General features: G+C 39.3%; 3 protein-coding genes across 10 annotated transcripts in view; 2 read left to right on the top strand and 1 right to left on the bottom strand.

Moving 5' to 3' along the window:
* The window catches only part of LOC110005185 (NACHT, LRR and PYD domains-containing protein 1 homolog), a 31,235-nt gene extending 21,754 nt beyond the window's left edge, over nucleotides 1-9,481 (top strand). For 7 of the 8 annotated variants that reach the window (XM_065957754.1, XM_065957752.1, XM_065957755.1 and 4 more), the window contains 12 exons: nucleotides 792-1,080; nucleotides 1,376-1,404; nucleotides 1,487-1,775; nucleotides 2,445-2,488; nucleotides 2,590-2,663; nucleotides 2,819-3,036; nucleotides 3,506-3,756; nucleotides 3,868-3,996; nucleotides 4,533-4,668; nucleotides 4,797-4,826; nucleotides 5,440-5,469; nucleotides 8,008-9,481. In XM_065957754.1, the coding sequence (XP_065813826.1) occupies nucleotides 792-1,080; nucleotides 1,376-1,404; nucleotides 1,487-1,775; nucleotides 2,445-2,488; nucleotides 2,590-2,663; nucleotides 2,819-3,036; nucleotides 3,506-3,756; nucleotides 3,868-3,996; nucleotides 4,533-4,668; nucleotides 4,797-4,826; nucleotides 5,440-5,469; nucleotides 8,008-8,297 (1,809 nt within the window). In that variant the 3' untranslated portion in view covers nucleotides 8,298-9,481. The remainder of the gene's footprint in view (nucleotides 1-791; nucleotides 1,081-1,375; nucleotides 1,405-1,486; nucleotides 1,776-2,444; nucleotides 2,489-2,589; nucleotides 2,664-2,818; nucleotides 3,037-3,505; nucleotides 3,757-3,867; nucleotides 3,997-4,532; nucleotides 4,669-4,796; nucleotides 4,827-5,439; nucleotides 5,470-8,007) is intronic. The other variant, XM_065957753.1, reaches the window with a different exon arrangement.
* A 435-nt stretch (nucleotides 9,482-9,916) lies between these two features.
* dnajc28 (DnaJ (Hsp40) homolog, subfamily C, member 28) lies at nucleotides 9,917-13,432 on the top strand. Its single transcript, XM_020660223.3, has 2 exons — nucleotides 9,917-10,134; nucleotides 11,453-13,432. The coding sequence occupies exons 1-2, from the start codon at nucleotides 9,917-9,919 to the stop codon at nucleotides 12,627-12,629; spliced, it is 1,395 nt and encodes a 464-aa protein (XP_020515879.2). The 3' UTR covers nucleotides 12,630-13,432.
* LOC110004726 (potassium voltage-gated channel subfamily E member 1) lies at nucleotides 13,368-17,080 on the bottom strand. Its single transcript, XM_065957766.1, has 2 exons — nucleotides 16,121-17,080; nucleotides 13,368-13,932 (listed from the first exon to the last, which is right to left on the bottom strand). The coding sequence occupies exon 2, from the start codon at nucleotides 13,896-13,898 to the stop codon at nucleotides 13,476-13,478; it is 423 nt and encodes a 140-aa protein (XP_065813838.1). The 5' UTR covers nucleotides 13,899-13,932; nucleotides 16,121-17,080; the 3' UTR covers nucleotides 13,368-13,475.
* Nucleotides 17,081-17,177: the final 97 nt, after the last annotated feature.

Here is a 17,177-nt window from a genome sequence, read left to right as displayed (position 1 = left end):
TAGGAATCTATGAATTCTGGATTTGTGGAATTGTCTGTCTGGCTACACATTCAAACATTAGAAATGCTAAATACACACATCAGCTTTCTTACACCATGCTGTCTAAAGGAACATAAACAATATGCATTTAGCTTCCAAATAGCTCAAAGAATGCTAACAAATTTAAAGTATTTCCACTAATGCTAACAGAAAGAAAAGTATGAAATAAACACAGAAAGAACTTCTATTATTGAAGCACAATCTCCAGCTCTCACCAAAACATAAATTTTACTTATTGACTGCAAAACTTACAATAATACTTTATTTGTATGGCACATTTCAATACAGGTAACAAAATGCTTTACAACAGACAATAAAAGCAAACCGAATATAAAAGCAGCAGACAGGCAGTAAGACAAACAGACAATAAAAGCAGACTCATAGAATAAAAGATTAAAATTCAAAATGAAACCACAGATTAAAAGCTTTTTTGTAAAACAATGTCTTAAGTAGAGAATTAAAACGAAGGACTGACTCTGCATGTCTGATCTCCTCTGGCAGGCTGTTCCAAAGTCTGGGGGCTCTGTCAACAAAAGCCTTGTCCCCTTTAGTTTTCAGCCTGGACCTTGGAACAGCTAGCGGAGATCTGCCAGAGGATCTCAGACTGAGTCCTGGTTCATAAGGGGTTAAAAGCTCAGAAATGTAGATGTGACAATACTGTCATAACTTAATGTTGATGCCAGTGAACTAAAGTTTTGTCTGCAGTTGAGATGAAGCACATAAACGCTCTCTGATTATGTTGACTCCATCAGAAATCCACCGTAACATCACTTCATTGGACACTTCGGCAAACATTGAGAGGCTTAAGATATAAAGAGCACGAGCTATTCAAGCAACACCTGCTGCATATCGCCCAAGAAAAAGGCCTCCCAGCCCCAGAACGACAAGTGAAGAAGGCAGGCAGAGATGATATAGTGATGCTGATGGTGGACATCTATGGCCAACAGTCTGTTGAGCTGACCAAAGACGTTTTACAGAGAATGAACAAGACTGATCTGCTAAAGACGCTCTCAGGGACCAGCTCAGGATTCAACACTAACAGTAAGAGGATGAAAACTGACACATTACACAAATATATATGCTTCATTAAATACGACGACTACAGACATTGTTGAGCTGAATCAAGCCTCCTTGTTTTTGTGACGTTAATAATGAGTACACTTAAGTTTAACTTTGTGCCAAGTACCGCACATCCAACCCACATAAGTTATACATTTTTTATTTATTTTTAAGATGTTGAGATGGTGCCATGTTATATTTTATTCACAAAATGACTAAAACTGACTAAAGCTGCTTTTTGTCTGATTTGATTGAGTCCGTTTCTCTCCCCCCTTAGAGAAACTTCAGCAAAAAGATCCACAACATGTGAGTAATGTTACATCAGACACTCTACAGTTTTCATTTCTAACTATTTAATTAACAATATTTACTTACTTTTTTGATGAAGCAGGAATCAACCATGACACCGGTCCATTCACAGCTTTTAGAAACACTGGAAGAATTAGGTTCAGGGGACCTGGAGAAATTCAAACATGCCTTGCTCCACACTAAAATGAAAGAAGGGCTCCCAAAAATCCCAAGACACCAAGTGGAGACCGCAGACAAAGATGAGATAGTGAAGCTGATGGTGGAGATCTATGGCCAACGCTGTGTGGAGGTGACTGAGGATATTTTAGAGAGGATGAACAGGACTGATCTGGTCGGAAAGTTGTCAGAAAGCAGCTCAGTATCTAAAGGTAAGTTTTAAAAAAAAAAGTGTTATTTGACTATAAAACATTAGGTGTACAGAACCTGGACTGCATTTTTAAACCTCTATCTTTTTTTTTGTTTTATAATGCTTCTGTGACGCTGATCAGCAGGGGACGGAGGCAACATGTGTTTAGGCTTTTCTGTCCATTTGTTTGTTGAATGTCCCATGTTTTTAACTAGAGTGTCTGGAGTAAATATCTTTAAACATTGCACAAACAACCACTAGGATAAAGCAATAGTGTGATCAAAGGTTAAGGTCACTCACCTCACATCAGTCCCATTCTCATGATAGCAAAATCACAGCAATGGATAAAGGGGATTATGTTGGGATGGGATGTTGTTTTTAAAAAAAAAGTCTGATAGAACATCATGTGTACAAATTCTCAAAAGTAGGTGTAGGTCCAAAGTTTTGAACACACTACTCTTTTTCTTCATGTTTTTTTTTCTCCAGCTGTTAGGAGAAGGGTTTAATGACATTCACATGTTCTGCAGACAAACACAGATAAAAAAAAAAAAAAACACCTTTTCCAGGTCAGTGTTCTATAACCCCGACCCGACGGCAGAAAATAAGAGATACATATAAGAGATGTAAGGTTACTATTCGATAATATATGTCTGAGTAACATACTTTAAAGAAACCTTTGTGTCTTTCCAAGGGCCTTTTGGTTGTGTGGAGCCTGACGACTGTGGACAAGAAATGGTAATCCCATCCATCATTCATTTGTTCCGTTTCTTTTTAATTCAGTATTTATTTTATTTATTCATTAATTGTTGCCAATATAAAATGATTGTCTCTCTCAGCCGGACTCTGGTCACTGGACCAAACTTGATCCTGAAGTGAACAGTACTGATGGAGATGAGTCTCCTACATACAGGTACAAATATCTTCCTTAATACTGACCAACAGCAAATGAGAATTTTTTTTTTTGACCAAATGAAAAACAATACTTTTCTTTGTTACTCCTTTTGTGCCTAAAACACTACAGTACAGTTATATACAAACTCATTGATGTCTTGCTGTGTCACTTAGCCTACAGAGTGAAGCAGGAAACGGTTTTGAATGCAATGTCTCCGGCATTCGCTGGATCTGTAAGGATAAGGTCAGCTTTCAGTACAAGTTTTGCTCTTGGGAGGAACACATTGAGAGGATGGAAAGCTTGAAATACTTGCCTGCAGGTCCTCTAATGAACATCAAAGTCATTGCTGGAAAGTTTGATGAAGTGTACCTGCCACACTGGATCTGCATAGGTGAGTGGAAATATAGAAAATAACTTAAAGGTCACATATTATCCTCCTTTTAACCCAGTTTAAATATGGTAAGTCTCCGAGGTCCCCAAAACATGCCTGTGAAGTTTCTTGCAAAAAAATCCACGACTATTGTTTAGGGCAGACTCAGCGGGCAGAACAAACACCGGGTGTCACCCACCTGGGGAAGGGGTTACTGCCCTTTGTGATGTCAACAAGGGGAAATCTCTAAACGACTTGTTTGAGCACACATATTCTAAAAAAAGGGAAGCAGGCAAAAGACGGAGAGGATGGACTTTTCTCATAATTGGGTTTTTGGACAGACTATGGACACATATTAGTGTTCTGAAAACATGGTGAAGTGTATTTTGCATAATATGTGACCTTTACAATTGAGCAACTAACATCATTTAAAAGAAAAACTGATGCAATTATTTCTTTTCACTTATGTGTGCATTTGTATTTTGTGCAGACGGCAACACTGACATATTAGGAGAGTTTGCCGTCCTCCACATCGATGACTGTGGTGATGTTGTGGAACAAGTTTCCGAGGTCACGCCTTGCCATGTCAAGTTAGCTGAACCAGTTTTTTCGCCAAAGGGGGTTCTGATCAAATTTGGTGCGCGTGTGAAAACACGCTGCAGCATGTTGATATTTAAGAAGAAAAAAACATTCCTCAAGCTCAAAGTTTATCTGATCCCGTGTGATCCTGGTCTTCGACAGGTTATTACTTATCCTGATTTCATAAATATAAGTGATTCAAATCATGATTGTATCAAAAATGATCACAAATCAGCTTTTGTTGCAACTTTCTATTGTGTTTTTTTTCTACAGGAAATTCTCAAGATTGAAAAAAACTACAGAAACGAAGAAATTGAAGCACCACCTGAAAATATGCACTTGAGAATGAAGGATCGTTTTATCCTATCAACCGATATGGATGGTGCAGCAATTTGTCCCAAAGTATGTTTTGAGCTGCATTTAAATCTGTGGTTCTGAATAGTTGGATACTGTTGGATAAGTCAATTTGAACAATAATTTAAAAGTAGGGTTGTCAATAATAATGCGTTAATCACAATGTGATTAAGGTCCAAATTGAATGCATTAATTTGTTTTAATCATCTATATTGTGTGCTCTATGACGCTTTCAGAGCACCATAGTAATCCCACCGCAGTGTCTTCTTTATTCTTGATGCCACAGAAATAGATGATAACAACAGCACTTCACTTTTGAATGGCTAATTCACACATTCCGCACAGTTGACAAATTTAAGTAATAGGCACCTTGTGTCAAACAGAATTTAAAGATCAACAAAGTACGAGTGTGTTTTATACCTAGCATTTAAACAATATTTAGCAAGATACAGCAGATTTATCTTTTTATGTCTTTTTCATTCAAAAGAACATATCACCTTTTTGAAAAATGCATAAATTATAGCAATTTAAAAAAATCTGGTGCTACATTACTTCAATGTCTTTTACACATTTTTCCCCCACAGGAAGTCAAGCTCGAATATCAATTCACCGATCCACCGTACTTTCAAGTACGTATAAGAAATCCAGACACAGACTTCACCCTCGAGCTTACAAAAAAAAATGAGAGTACACCAGTGTGGACCCGCACAATTGACAAAGGTTTGAATACATTAAAACTGTTTTTTTACTTAGAATTATTACTGATGCAGAGTAGGTGACTGCTTTTAAACAAAGCAGCAGATCAAAAATAAATTATTGATGTAAGTATTTTACTTTTCACTTTTCAGATGATTACCAAAGCAATTCCCATGCACCAGGTAAGATAAAATAAGATAATCCTTTATTTATCCCACAGTGGGGAAATTTACATAAGGATGGTGCCTTGGATTAGCTCTTCCAGGCGATGGTGAATGGACTTGATCTTGGAAAGCGTTTTTCTAGTTTCTGACTACTGAAAGCACTTTTACACCGCATGTCACACCTACCCATTCACACACTGATGGTAGTGGTCGCTATGTAGTCAGACCATCAGAAGTAACTAATCCCATTCACACACTGCCGACAAACACCAGGAGCAATTTGGGATTAAGTGTCTTGCCCAAGGACACATCGGACAAGTTGCTGCAGGGATCAAACCCTCAACCTTCCGATTGGGAGACGATGACTCTACCACCTGAGCCTTAGCCGCCCCCAGAAAGTTGGCTGGCTCCCTTTTCTGCCGATTCATATGGGTTTTTGTTGAACCTTTCTTAGTCTTGGTCCTTATTCCGTAGTACACCAGTTTGGACCCGCACAATTCGAAAAGGTTTGAATACACTAAAACGGGTGTTTAACTCTCTAGAATTATTAGTGAAAACAGAGTAGGTGTGTCCTTTTAAACAAAGCAGAAAGTCAAAAATAAATTATTGATCTAAGCATTTTACTTTTCAGATGATTACCAAGGCACTTCCCATGCACCAGGTAAGACATTTTAAGTAATCATTCTTTATGTGTTTGGAAGAACAACTCTATCTTTCTTACTGTCAGCATCACTGTTCGAGACGAGATGCTGAAAAAAAGGGAAATGATCAATATTAGATTTGGGGAATACATTATATCCGGTATTTTCACTGCTCTGCATTGTGGTAAGACAGTCCTCTCCTATGGCCCTGAGTCTTTTTCAACAGTCCAACATTTAGATCTTAACAGCCTTCGCACTGTGTTACACTATAATGGCTGTTAAGGTCAGAAAGACAAGAAAAAAAATGACCACCATATTTATTTGTGATGTACTGTTGAGTGATATTGGCCATAGAAAATCAAAATCAACACTAGTTAAGTCTGCAGTGGACAAACCAAACTCTTGCTCTAAGGTGGGCCATTTGTGTGTTTTATTTTTTTTTTAATACACACTTGAAAGGGAATATGAAAATAGTGTTGATAAATTGTAGAGGTGGGGAAAAAAATCGATACATTATAGTATCACCATATTTTGCGTGCTGATATATAATGTTATGGCAGCTAAGTATAGATATTTTTGATATATCAACAGTAAATATGCTTTTTTAATTGTTGGAGGCGACAATTTATTTTGAACAAGTTGCATTGTTAAAAATGTCTGTAATTGTTCAGTCGTTTATACATGTTTAAATTCAGTAAAGTTTGATTTGACTGAAACACAAACAGTTCAGATTGTGAGGTGCATGCAGTCTTTAACAGGGTTTTACTTTTATCACAGAAATATGCCATGAAATTGAAATGTGCCATGTCACAACTAGATAAGACAAATCCTCCAGAGCAAATTATATTTCTTTATTATCATGTAGTATTATCGGCGTGGTCACTACCTGGAGTCTGCATAACTAGAGCCTAGCACTGTGTCTGAACTGTTAATGATTATTATTTGTTCTTATCTTACTCTGTTATCCTTTTTTTACACCGATTTTCTTTGAATGAAACCTTTACCCCCTAATTACTTTGTAATACTTTTTTGCAATTTAAAAAAAAAACGTTTTATTTGATGCTCTTCGTGTTGCCCTTTTGTGTGCTGTTCTGTTAGAGCAACCTGGCACAAGAGTTTACTTCGTGATCGAAGTTCTTTTTTATATTCATATTTTTACCAGAAACATTTATGTAGCTTATTTCGCAAAAGAGTTTCACTTTATAATTTGCCGATAGAGAATGAATGCCAAAACTATACGGTTAACATAAATAAACCCACACTCAGCCCAGTTTGAAAACTACAGACCGGTTTCACTTCTGCCCTATCTGTCAAATGTAATCTAGCGCACAGTCTTTAATCAGGTCTCTGAGTTTCTATCCACAAATGATCTATTTGACCCAAATCAGTCAGGTTTTAAACGGGGCCACTCTACTGAGACTGCATTACTGCCCGTAACAGAATCGCTACGAGCGGCTATAGCTGCGGGATGGTCCTCTGTTCTACTGCTAGACCTGTCTGCTGCCTTTGACACAGCTAACCATCAAATCCTCCTATCCACGCTCTCTGAACTTGGCATCTCAGCATCTGCCCTCTGCTGGTTCGTGTCCTACCTCTCAAGGAGATCTTTTAGAGTGTCTTGAAAGGGAGAAGTGTCAGAAGCACACAATTTATCAACAGGGGTGCCCCAAGGGTCAGTGCTGGTTCCCCTTCTCTTCTCCATATACACAAGCTCACTTGGTTCAATAATCCGCTCTCATGGCTTCTCATACCACTGCTATGCTGACAATACCCAGCTCTCTTCCTGTCATGCCTTGCTGATATCTCTACATGGATGAATGAACGGCACCTTTAACTCAACCGTTCAAAGTCTGAGCTCCTTGTCATCCCAGCCAGTCCCTCTATGCAACCACAGATCAATATCCAACTTGGTACAACCAAACTCATTCCCGCAAAGTCTGCCCGGAAGCTGGGTGTCGTGATTGATGACCAGCTAACATTTAAGGTTCAAGTGGCCTCGATTGCCCGGACATGTCGATTCGCCCGAGGAGACGCTAACTAGACTCTTCTCCTCTGTCGCCCCCCGGTGGTGGAATTTTATTTGCAGAGTCCCTTTGCACCTTTAAGAAAAAGCTTAAGACCCAGCTCTTTATGAACACCTACGACCTTAATGATACTATTGATGTCGATAATGATGATAATGACAATGACAATGGTTTTGTTTGGTAATTACATTATTTAGGCTGGTTTGATGCTGATTTGCACTCTCACGAAGAGCTGTCGGCACCTGTGTGTCTGATCAGACTTTAAGCTGTTTGTTCGCTTTTACTAACGTTTTTTCCTCCTTTTCTAGATCCTTGCTTGTGTTGTACTTATTCTCTGATGTTTGTCGCTTTGGATAAAAGTGTGCTAAATGAATTGTAGAATAAATCCACAGAAACGCAATGACATTTTGAATGTTAATTTCTGATGATCATATTTTTATCACTTTGCAATTCACACTTTCATTTTGTGATTCTAAAAGAATCTGACATCGCCAGATATGAAAGTAAATCATTTCATTTTTGTCTCCCCTTCAGAGGTGCACTTTGTGGATAAACACCAGTGTGACCTGAAAGCAAATGTGAACAATATTGGACCAATATTGGATAAGCTACTGGAAAAAGGTGTAATCCGTCAAGAAGTTTATGATCAAATAAGAGATACCCCAACCACTCAGGAGAAGATGAGGAAGCTCTTTCGTGGTCCCCTAAAATCTGGAGGACAAAAAGCAAAAGACGTCTTCTACCAAATCCTTGAGAAGGAGGAGTCATATCTTGTGGATGATCTCAAGAGGAAGGAGTCTGGAGCGGGAGCAATTTGGAATTAAGTGTCTTGTCCAAGTACTCATCGGACTTGTTGCTCAGGAGCTGCGGATCGAACCGGTTGAGAGAAGACCGTCTCTACCAATGAACCACATTAGGGAAAAGAACAATGTGTTTTTTTGCCAGTGACCAAAAGACTGCATATCACGTTTCAACACAAGGCTTTCAGATTTAATTAAGGACATACAATGAAAGATGGCTGAGTTATCTTTCAGAAAACTGAAGCTATAATCAGCTGTCTCTCCGCAAACACAGCAAGACTCCTTCATACTAAAAAAAAAGTATATTCAAATGTAGTGTTGTAGTCATGACCGCTCTAACCGAGACCAAGACATACCCGAGACGAGAATACTCCGAGAAGAACAAGACATTTAAGGATCGAGACTGAGTCCATAACCAAGGCCAAGGCAGGTCGAGACCGAGACAAGAACTCGACCATAAATATCAAAGAAAAATCATTATCTTGTGTGCAGGGGGACATGCCACTAATTTAGACCGTTACACTGGGAAGGTCTGGAGTCCGCCTTGTCTGATACCGAGACAAGACCGAGCCAAAATGCTTGCGATTCCTACACAAGATCAAGACCTCTACCGTTCAAGTAATACAACACTGTATATCCACATTTTAACCTTCCACGATTCTGCATATAGAACCTTGTTTTTAACATTTTTGGAACAAATAATTATTTTTTTAATGAAGTCTATTTTCTTGCATTTCTCATGTGCCAACTTGAAAGTTAGAATCTGTAGAGGAAAATATGGTACTCTTCTGCAAAATGCTGTAGAAAAATGTTTCTGTGATACCTATTGTAGGACCGAACGTCCAGTCAACCTGTACAAACAATTATTTTCATACACAAAGATATGTGACATATTGTTTGAATAGTTTGACTCCCTGGGCATTTATCAAAAAAAAAAAAACCTTGGGACACCTAATATAGTCTAATCTGAACTGTTGCCCTACATCATATAGGCTACTTACTTTTCAATTGATGGTAATCTGATTGTAATGTGTGCTGCTCATTTATTTGTTTCATTTTTACGAGAAGAGGAAATTATGCAAAATAAGCTCTTCTCAAACGTGTGTGTGCACAATTTGTATTTTATTTTGTTTTATTACTTTTATTTTACCCATTAAGTATTAAATTGATCACAAGACATTTGAAAATAAACTGCTCACAAAAACCAAGGGAACACTTAAATCACAAATCAGATGTTGGTGAACGAATTGTTTAAGTGGAACATCTTCAGTGACATAGCCTATACGTTGTATGATTTGTTAGGAACAAATTGACGTAGCTAACGAGGGTCAATTGAAACCAAAATCTTCAACCCATTGAGGGCTGGATTCCAAATCACAGCGAAAGTAAAAACTACTGAAATCCCAGCCTTATCCAACTTTCATCACAACATCTCTTAATTTGACTCAGTCTGTATAAACTGTATGCACTCCTGACAATGTCTGGACATCCTCCTGATGAGTCGTTGGATGGTGTCCTGGGGGATCTCCTCCCAGACCCCCAGGTGTTGATCAGTCATAGTTGCTGCATGGCCGACGGAGAGCAGCACTGCTAAAAGAAACAACTCTTAACTGGATCTTTTAAAATATACAATGAATTAATTAATGACAAATTTTAAAGAAACAGAAATAAAGAGAAAATATAAAGAATTTAGGTGCTTATCCAGTTTTTTTTTTTTTGCTTTCCCTGTCTTGCTTGTTTTATACTCCGGTCCAATAGGTGGCGGTAATGCGCCTTTAAGCTGGTTTCCTACCGCCATTAAACCCAAAAGTGGAAGAAGACGCGAAGAAGAAGAAGAAGAAGGGGCAGCTCCTATTCACATGTAGGTCATTGAACGTTAAGCAGTATTATTTAATGTCTTAAAATCATACATGTGCTCTCACTTTCATTCAGCGCATGTTGTTTGATACCGTTACATTGTTGTTTTTTATAATTATAAAGTTTAAGTAAACGTGGCAGCGTCACTAAGCTGGTAGCAGTGAAACAGCCTTCAAACTGAACATATGTTTATTTTTTAATTTGTGGCTCCTGATGACCAAATTGCACTCACCCTGTCTGTTAAAAAAATGCATATTAAAGCAGAAGCAGCGCCGAATATGTGAAAGTTACTCGTTGCTGAGTTAGCTTTGTTTTTATCTTTGTTATGGACCTGTCATTACTCTGCTACACAGCTGATCTGAACTCCACATGAGCCACTGCCTGACACAATGTTACGTTTTCTGTAAACATGGAGAGTAGACAGACATAAACAGGGAGTTAAAGCTAATATGCACTCATCGCAATATTGCACAATCATATAACACATCGCGTATTTTTCTCATAATTGTGCAGGCCTGTTGGATACCTTTACTGCTCTCTACAGCAGCCCAACACTACACTCTCATTCCTGATGTGTTCTTCATCTCAGTTTGGGGTCTCAGGTCCCTCAGCTCTAAAATATAATTGACCACAATTCATTGCCTTTGTTCTGTATTGTGTAGGTGGAACAAGTTTGCTCAATTTTGAAGAATTACATTAATATTTCTTCTGCAACACATTGTGTATAAAAATGTTCTCTATTGAATGATTATTGTCCTTATTTCATGTCATGTCAGAGTATGAGTATAGTCAACTTTAAAATAGACGTACACATCCAGGTTTGGCATGGGGTAGAGTACATATTAAACATTTTCATACTAATTTGTTGAATGAGGAGAAAAGGAGATACATATTTTGGAATTTATTTTGCAGCTACAACAGAGAGATCTGTCCATAAACACAAAGAAATACAATCAAGGGTTAAGTATGAATTTAAGTGTATATATATCTGCTATATTGTACGATCAGGGCCATCAATATGCTAGAAATGAAGAGCTTCAGTTTAAGAATTAAAAACAGGAGGTATCGTCTTGTGCCTCCATTTTTCCCAATTCTTTATTGAGCCGAATAACAAAATGATCTCAACAGCAAAGCATAGATAGAAAGATATGTTTCTTATTCACAAGCACCAAGTAACCTAAATTCTTAAAGATCCAAAAGCGTAGAAATCTCCAGTTTGGCTCTCCAGTACTGCCAAGAGTGTACAATTTGGCAGTAACTCTGAACAATTGAGCCTGACCTGATAGAATTGATTAAAAACATTTTGCTTTTCTAATCCACAGGACTCGGCCAGCCATGGGTTACACTTCCCACCTCTTTTGTGCCCGCAGCAACTTCTACTCTGGCTGTTTACTGCTCATCTTGTCTCGACAGTCTCCGTCGCTCAGAGCGCTCAGCTCCGGCCCTCAGATCAGTCGCAGCTTGAAAGAAAGCTACAGGCTTCTGCAACTCCCAGACGAGGGACACAGCAGTCCCGTGCAGGTGAAAGAGGCCTACCTTCGCCTTGCCAAGCTCTACCACCCGGACTCTGGAGCTCCGACTGCTGATCCAGGGCTGTTTGCTCGGGTGGAGGAGGCCTACCGAGCTGTGCTGGCTCATCAGAGCAAGACCAAGAAGCCTGATGGAGGAAAGGAAGTGGAAGATGAGGATAAGTCCAGAGGTACAGCCTTTCCACACAGACACTACCTCAGCTACGAGGGTGTGGGTTCAGGAACACCCAGCCAGCGTGAGCGTCAGTACCGGCAGATTCGTGTGGACCGGGCGTCCGAGCAGGTTTTGGACTATCGACAGAGGGAGCACGAGAGGGCTGCTGCTGCAGAGGGGGCACTGGTGGAGCGGGACATCCGTCAGCGTAGTCGAAAGATCAAAATCACCCAGGCTGTGGAGCGACTGGTGGAGGACCTGATCCAGGAGTCCATGGCCCGAGGAGATTTCAGGAACCTGAGTGGCGCCGGAAAGCCCCTAAACAAGTTTGAGCACAATCCATACGCTGATCCAATGACCCACAACCTCAACCGCATCCTCATAGACAATGGTTATCAGCCTGCATGGGTCGTCACACAGCGTGACATCCGGGAAAACACTGCTCACATCCGAAAAAGGTTATTAGAGGGGAGGGCCAAGCTCGGGGACCCAATGACCCCAAAAGATCAGAGCCAATGGGAGCAGCTGTGTGCATCTGTAGAAGAGGAGTTAGTGAAACTGAACAAAGTGGTGGATAATTACAACCTCATCGTACCGATGCTCAACATGCAGATGGTTCACTTCAGTTTGTCACGAGAGATTGAGCGGGCGGTAAAAGCAGCTCGTCAACACAGACTGGAGCAGCAGAGAGAGAGAGAGAAGGAGAGAGAGAGGAGGAAGGAGGAGAAAAAAAGAGCCAACGCCATAACAAGGCAGAAAAACACCAAACAAGGCCTGATGTCGTGGATGAAGAATATGCTCCGACTAGAAAACTAAAGTCTGAATTCAAGGGAACAGAAAATGTATCTGAGGACAGTGTTTTTCTTTTCTTTTCTCTTAAACCAATAATTGTCCTCTGAAAGACTTGCCCACCTTTTTTTTTTCTTTATTGGTCCATCAAACAGAATATTGCTGAAAGGAAAAATTGTAATCAATGCATCGAAAATGTTTGTTTTTCTGCAAGACAGAAAGGGATCTAAAATGGCTTTGTGCCAACCAAAAACTTGTTTACAAATCAGTAAACTCTGAGTTTGAATCTGAAGCTTACATTTGAGCTGGGTGGGACTCAAGCACAAAAATGTAAAACACATTTATAATGGCAGGTCTTTGGCGAGTGACTCAGCTAGACTGCAGATCATACATTTAAATTCTAAAGCAAAAAAATAATTTGAACACAAATTTGGGATTTAGAAAATTTATTACAGATGAATTCTACTTGCAAGAAATCCATTTAAAAATTGCAACATTAAAATTCTGCCCTTAAATCATTTTTGTGTTATTTCGGTTAGCACAAACATACTTCATAATAGTTTCTAAATCAAAGTCAGACACATGTGGAACCACTGAACATTATTGGACTCTGTGTGAATACTGTTATTGTCACCATCACTTGTAAGTGGGAGAACAGAAGCCACTGAGTTATCGTGCTTTTTGACGGGAAAGTGTCATTAATGAAAATGCTTGTGAAGCAAATTTAACTTTATGGTTAAAGTTTTTTCTGTGAAATTACTTTTGTGAAAATTCCAACCTTACACTGTGACTACTGGTTGCTATGTGACATTAAAGTAAAGGTGATATAAGTCTTGTGTTACAAAGTTTTATATATTTGAATTTTGCTATATTCTAGTCTGGCAGCTGCTCCAGGGTTGCCGGGTTACAGATGATGACGGGCTCCTTGCTGCTGGCTCTGGGGCTTGCTGCCTCCCTGTGCAGAGCCTCGGTGACGGCCCTGGACGGAGTCACCACCTTCGTCCAGTCGTGGGCGATGTACTGGTGATACGGATCCTGAGAGCTCTCCACCTTCCTGGAGCGAATGTAACTTAGCATGATGCCGAACGTGAAGAAGCTGAACATGCCGACCACCAGAAAGATGTACATCATGCCCTGAGACTGAGAGTGGGCCCTGGCTCCTGTCGACTGATGCAAAGCCTGCTGGGTAGTGTAGTTCTGAGGTATCGGCGGAAAGAGCACGCCTGAGCTGTTGAGGCAATGCTGCAGGAAGGAGAGCAGGAGCGACTGCAGCTCAGTGGCGTTAATGTGTGACATGTCTGACCTCTGCTGGACGATCCGGGAACTGCAACTGAATAGAGGAGAATGAGGATCATAACATAGGTCAGGAGGAAATATACTTTATTTATTGTATTATCAACTCTAACATATATCTAAATTACTTATCCTAACCCAGATAAACAAGAAAAGCAGCTACAGACAACTTACTAGTTTTTTAAGAGTGAAACCACTTTTTTACAATGAAATAATATTGGTAAAATTGGTCATAACTCAAGTACAAAATGAGTTAAACAGTTGAGTTATATTTTATATACAGAATATAATAATATTAAATATATTCAGTTTTTCAAAAGAAGATTAAGCGTTCAATGCTGTAAAAAATGTGGTGAAAGTCATGAAATTTAACTTTTTAAAGCAAATTCTCAGATACAGACCACATCATACAGGGAAACCAACAACTACAATTCTACAATTCATTTAGCAGACGTTTTTATCCAAAGCGATGTATAGGCCTACATCGGAGAGTAAGAACAACACAGCTTTAAGTCTGATCGGACACACAGGTGCTGACAGGAAGTGCACATCGACAGCTGTTCTTGAGAGTTCTAATCAGCATCAAAACCATCCTTAATAATGTCATTACCAAACAAAACCATCATCATCATCATCATCATCATCAATTATATCATAACCATCCTCATCATCATGATCATTTATTGCGTAGGTGTTCATAAAGAGCTGGGTCTTCAGCTTTTTCTTAAAGGTGCACTATGGAGTTTTGTTAGAGAAATATGAAAGTAGGAAAAATGTACAGATTCTGTGATATATGTTCATAACTCTATACACAAACACAATCTTCAGAGGAAAATGTGGCCCCTGTAACACTGTTTGAAGATAAAATGCTATATGAGAAGTTGTGGTGGGGGTGCGCAGTGAAACCGTAACTCTCCTGGTAGCTTTTTAGCGTCGAACAGTGATCCAGGGGCCCATTTTTTCCTTTGTGTGTGTATTTAGTTCACAAAACATAGCATTGAATTGTTTCACTTCTCCAACTTTTAAATTTCACCACCAAATCTACTTAGTGCACCTTTAAAGGTGCAAAGGGACTCTGTAGATCGAATGGAGTTAGGAAGTTTGTTCCACCATCAGGGGGCGACAGAGGAGAAGAGTCTATTTAGAAACTTATGGCCTTGTTATGAAGTTTGGATCAGACGCCTTTCATTGACAGAGCATAGAGGGCAGGAGAGAGCGTAGACCTGTATTAAAGAGTTTAAGTAAGGAGGAGCATTTTCTGTTACTGTTTTGACCATGAGCAGCAGAGATTTAAAGTTGATGCGAGCAGTAACTGGGAGCCAGTGTAGGGAGATGAACAGCGGAGTGACGTGCTCTTTTGGTTAACTAGTTCAAACTGGAATTTAAAAAAGAATGATTCAGAATTCCCCAGATGAAAAAGTGATGCAAAAAGATTCGAAGAAAATGAGACCTCCAATATTCAAAAAATGGAAAAGTAAGTTTTGAGAACTAAAGAGTATGGTGGGAAAGAATTGGACAATAAAGAACATGGAAGAGGAGATGTGTTTGATAAGATTTGGACTTCAGTCGATGTAAAATTATAAATCAGATGATTTCAACGTGTCCTCACCTTTATAAGACAAATCACTCTGTAAACTGTAAACAGTCAACTGTCAATACACACATCTGAACATATGTCTGGGTAAGAATACCAACCAACCAATCAATCAATCAATCAGTCTTTATTTGTATAGCGCCAAATCCGAACAAAAGTAACTTTAAGACACTCTAAAAAAGAACAGGTCTAGGCCGTACTCTGTATAATATTATCTATGTGTGGGGTAAACTGCATGTTTGTATGAGCTTTGTTTTCATTTTTCTAATTTAAAAGAAGGCCTTAAACTTTCTTCACAGAGACGTTTGAATCTGGAAACAGCGGAGTTCTGTTTATTGAGTTTATTTTAAAATAACATGAAGGTCAGAGCGATGTGAGAAACAGCATATCTGATTTGTGTGAGAAAATAACACTCACAGGAAGTTAAAGTGTATTAAACAGTATAAAGATGTGTATTTTTTGGCTGTTAATGAACAGACTTGAGCTTTGAGGCAGGAGACACATATTTTGACTTACCTTGTCTGACTTTGAGATGATGAAAGAGAGCGGGGAAGTGATAACAAAACTCATCTCTACAAATTAGATCTACATCATTATCCTGCAGGTGAGAATAAAAGAAAAGCCTTCCTACCTTCAAATAACCTGGACTCGGTTTCTGCTGTCCCTCACATCAGCAGACGTTGATCATTAAAAGTCACAAAGCCGCTGGTCTCAAAGTTCTCCTCGAACAGAAATGTGAATCCCCTCCTTTTCTTCGTCTTGATGTGCTCTCCTTCGTGCTCGTGCGTTTTAAGCAGAGGAGATACCTGGCATCTTGTCAACACGTCTAATGAAAGGAGGAGGTCACAGGGCAAGGTCAAAGCATATTATAGAGAGTCGGTGCTGCAGCATGACTTAACACACCGTCCTATACTACACAGTTTACTGTCGGTGAACATGGTTGGTGTATTGTCTTTTCCATCAAACCTGTTTGATGTGTTAATGTGATGAAATCATGAAACTCACTGAGGCAAATATAAAACTCTTTATACACCAGAGACAGATATTGCACATTTCTATTTCTCTTTATTTTTTTGTCTCTATAACTGCTGGCTCATGACAACAAGACAATTTGTATGCATGAACCAAAGGAATGACGAATATTTATAATATCAGAACAGTAACAAAGCAAAGTAATCAGGGGATATATGTCAAATTGAAGATACGGTTTCCCGCATGTTTAGTGGCCCAAGCTTGGTGTTAAAACTCCGTTTGTTAAGAGAGTTTGTCGCTGGTGCTGTTTTCTCATGTATTAATAAAACCTGTAGTATTCACATTTCACTGTAGGAGAACAAAGCTGCTTTCAGCCTGCAGGTAGTTCAGACAGTCTGCAGCACATCTCGGGCTGGATTGAGTTACAACACCATGACCTCCAAATGTCCTTAAACTCACTGAAATAGTGTGTGTGTGTGTGTGTGTGCGTGTGTGTGTGTGTGTGTGTGTGTGTGTACGTGTGTGTGTGTTCGTCTGTGTGTGCGTGCCAGAAATTCCCTGAGGTATTTAAAATAGAAATGTTTGTAGGTGTATATATGCAGCTACAGCAAAGGGCAATGTTTGGTCAAAAGATCAGTGTCCGTACATCAAATGTTATTCTTCAGCAATGAACGATTCTCAAAGTTATGCGTTATTGAGAATGATCTATTGTTTAA

This window comes from Labrus bergylta, chromosome 8 (assembly GCF_963930695.1).
Source record: "Labrus bergylta chromosome 8, fLabBer1.1, whole genome shotgun sequence".
NCBI lineage: Eukaryota > Metazoa > Chordata > Actinopteri > Labriformes > Labridae > Labrus > Labrus bergylta.
Note: the sequence above shows the minus strand (reverse complement) of the source record. Positions and strands in the feature narration are given on the sequence as shown.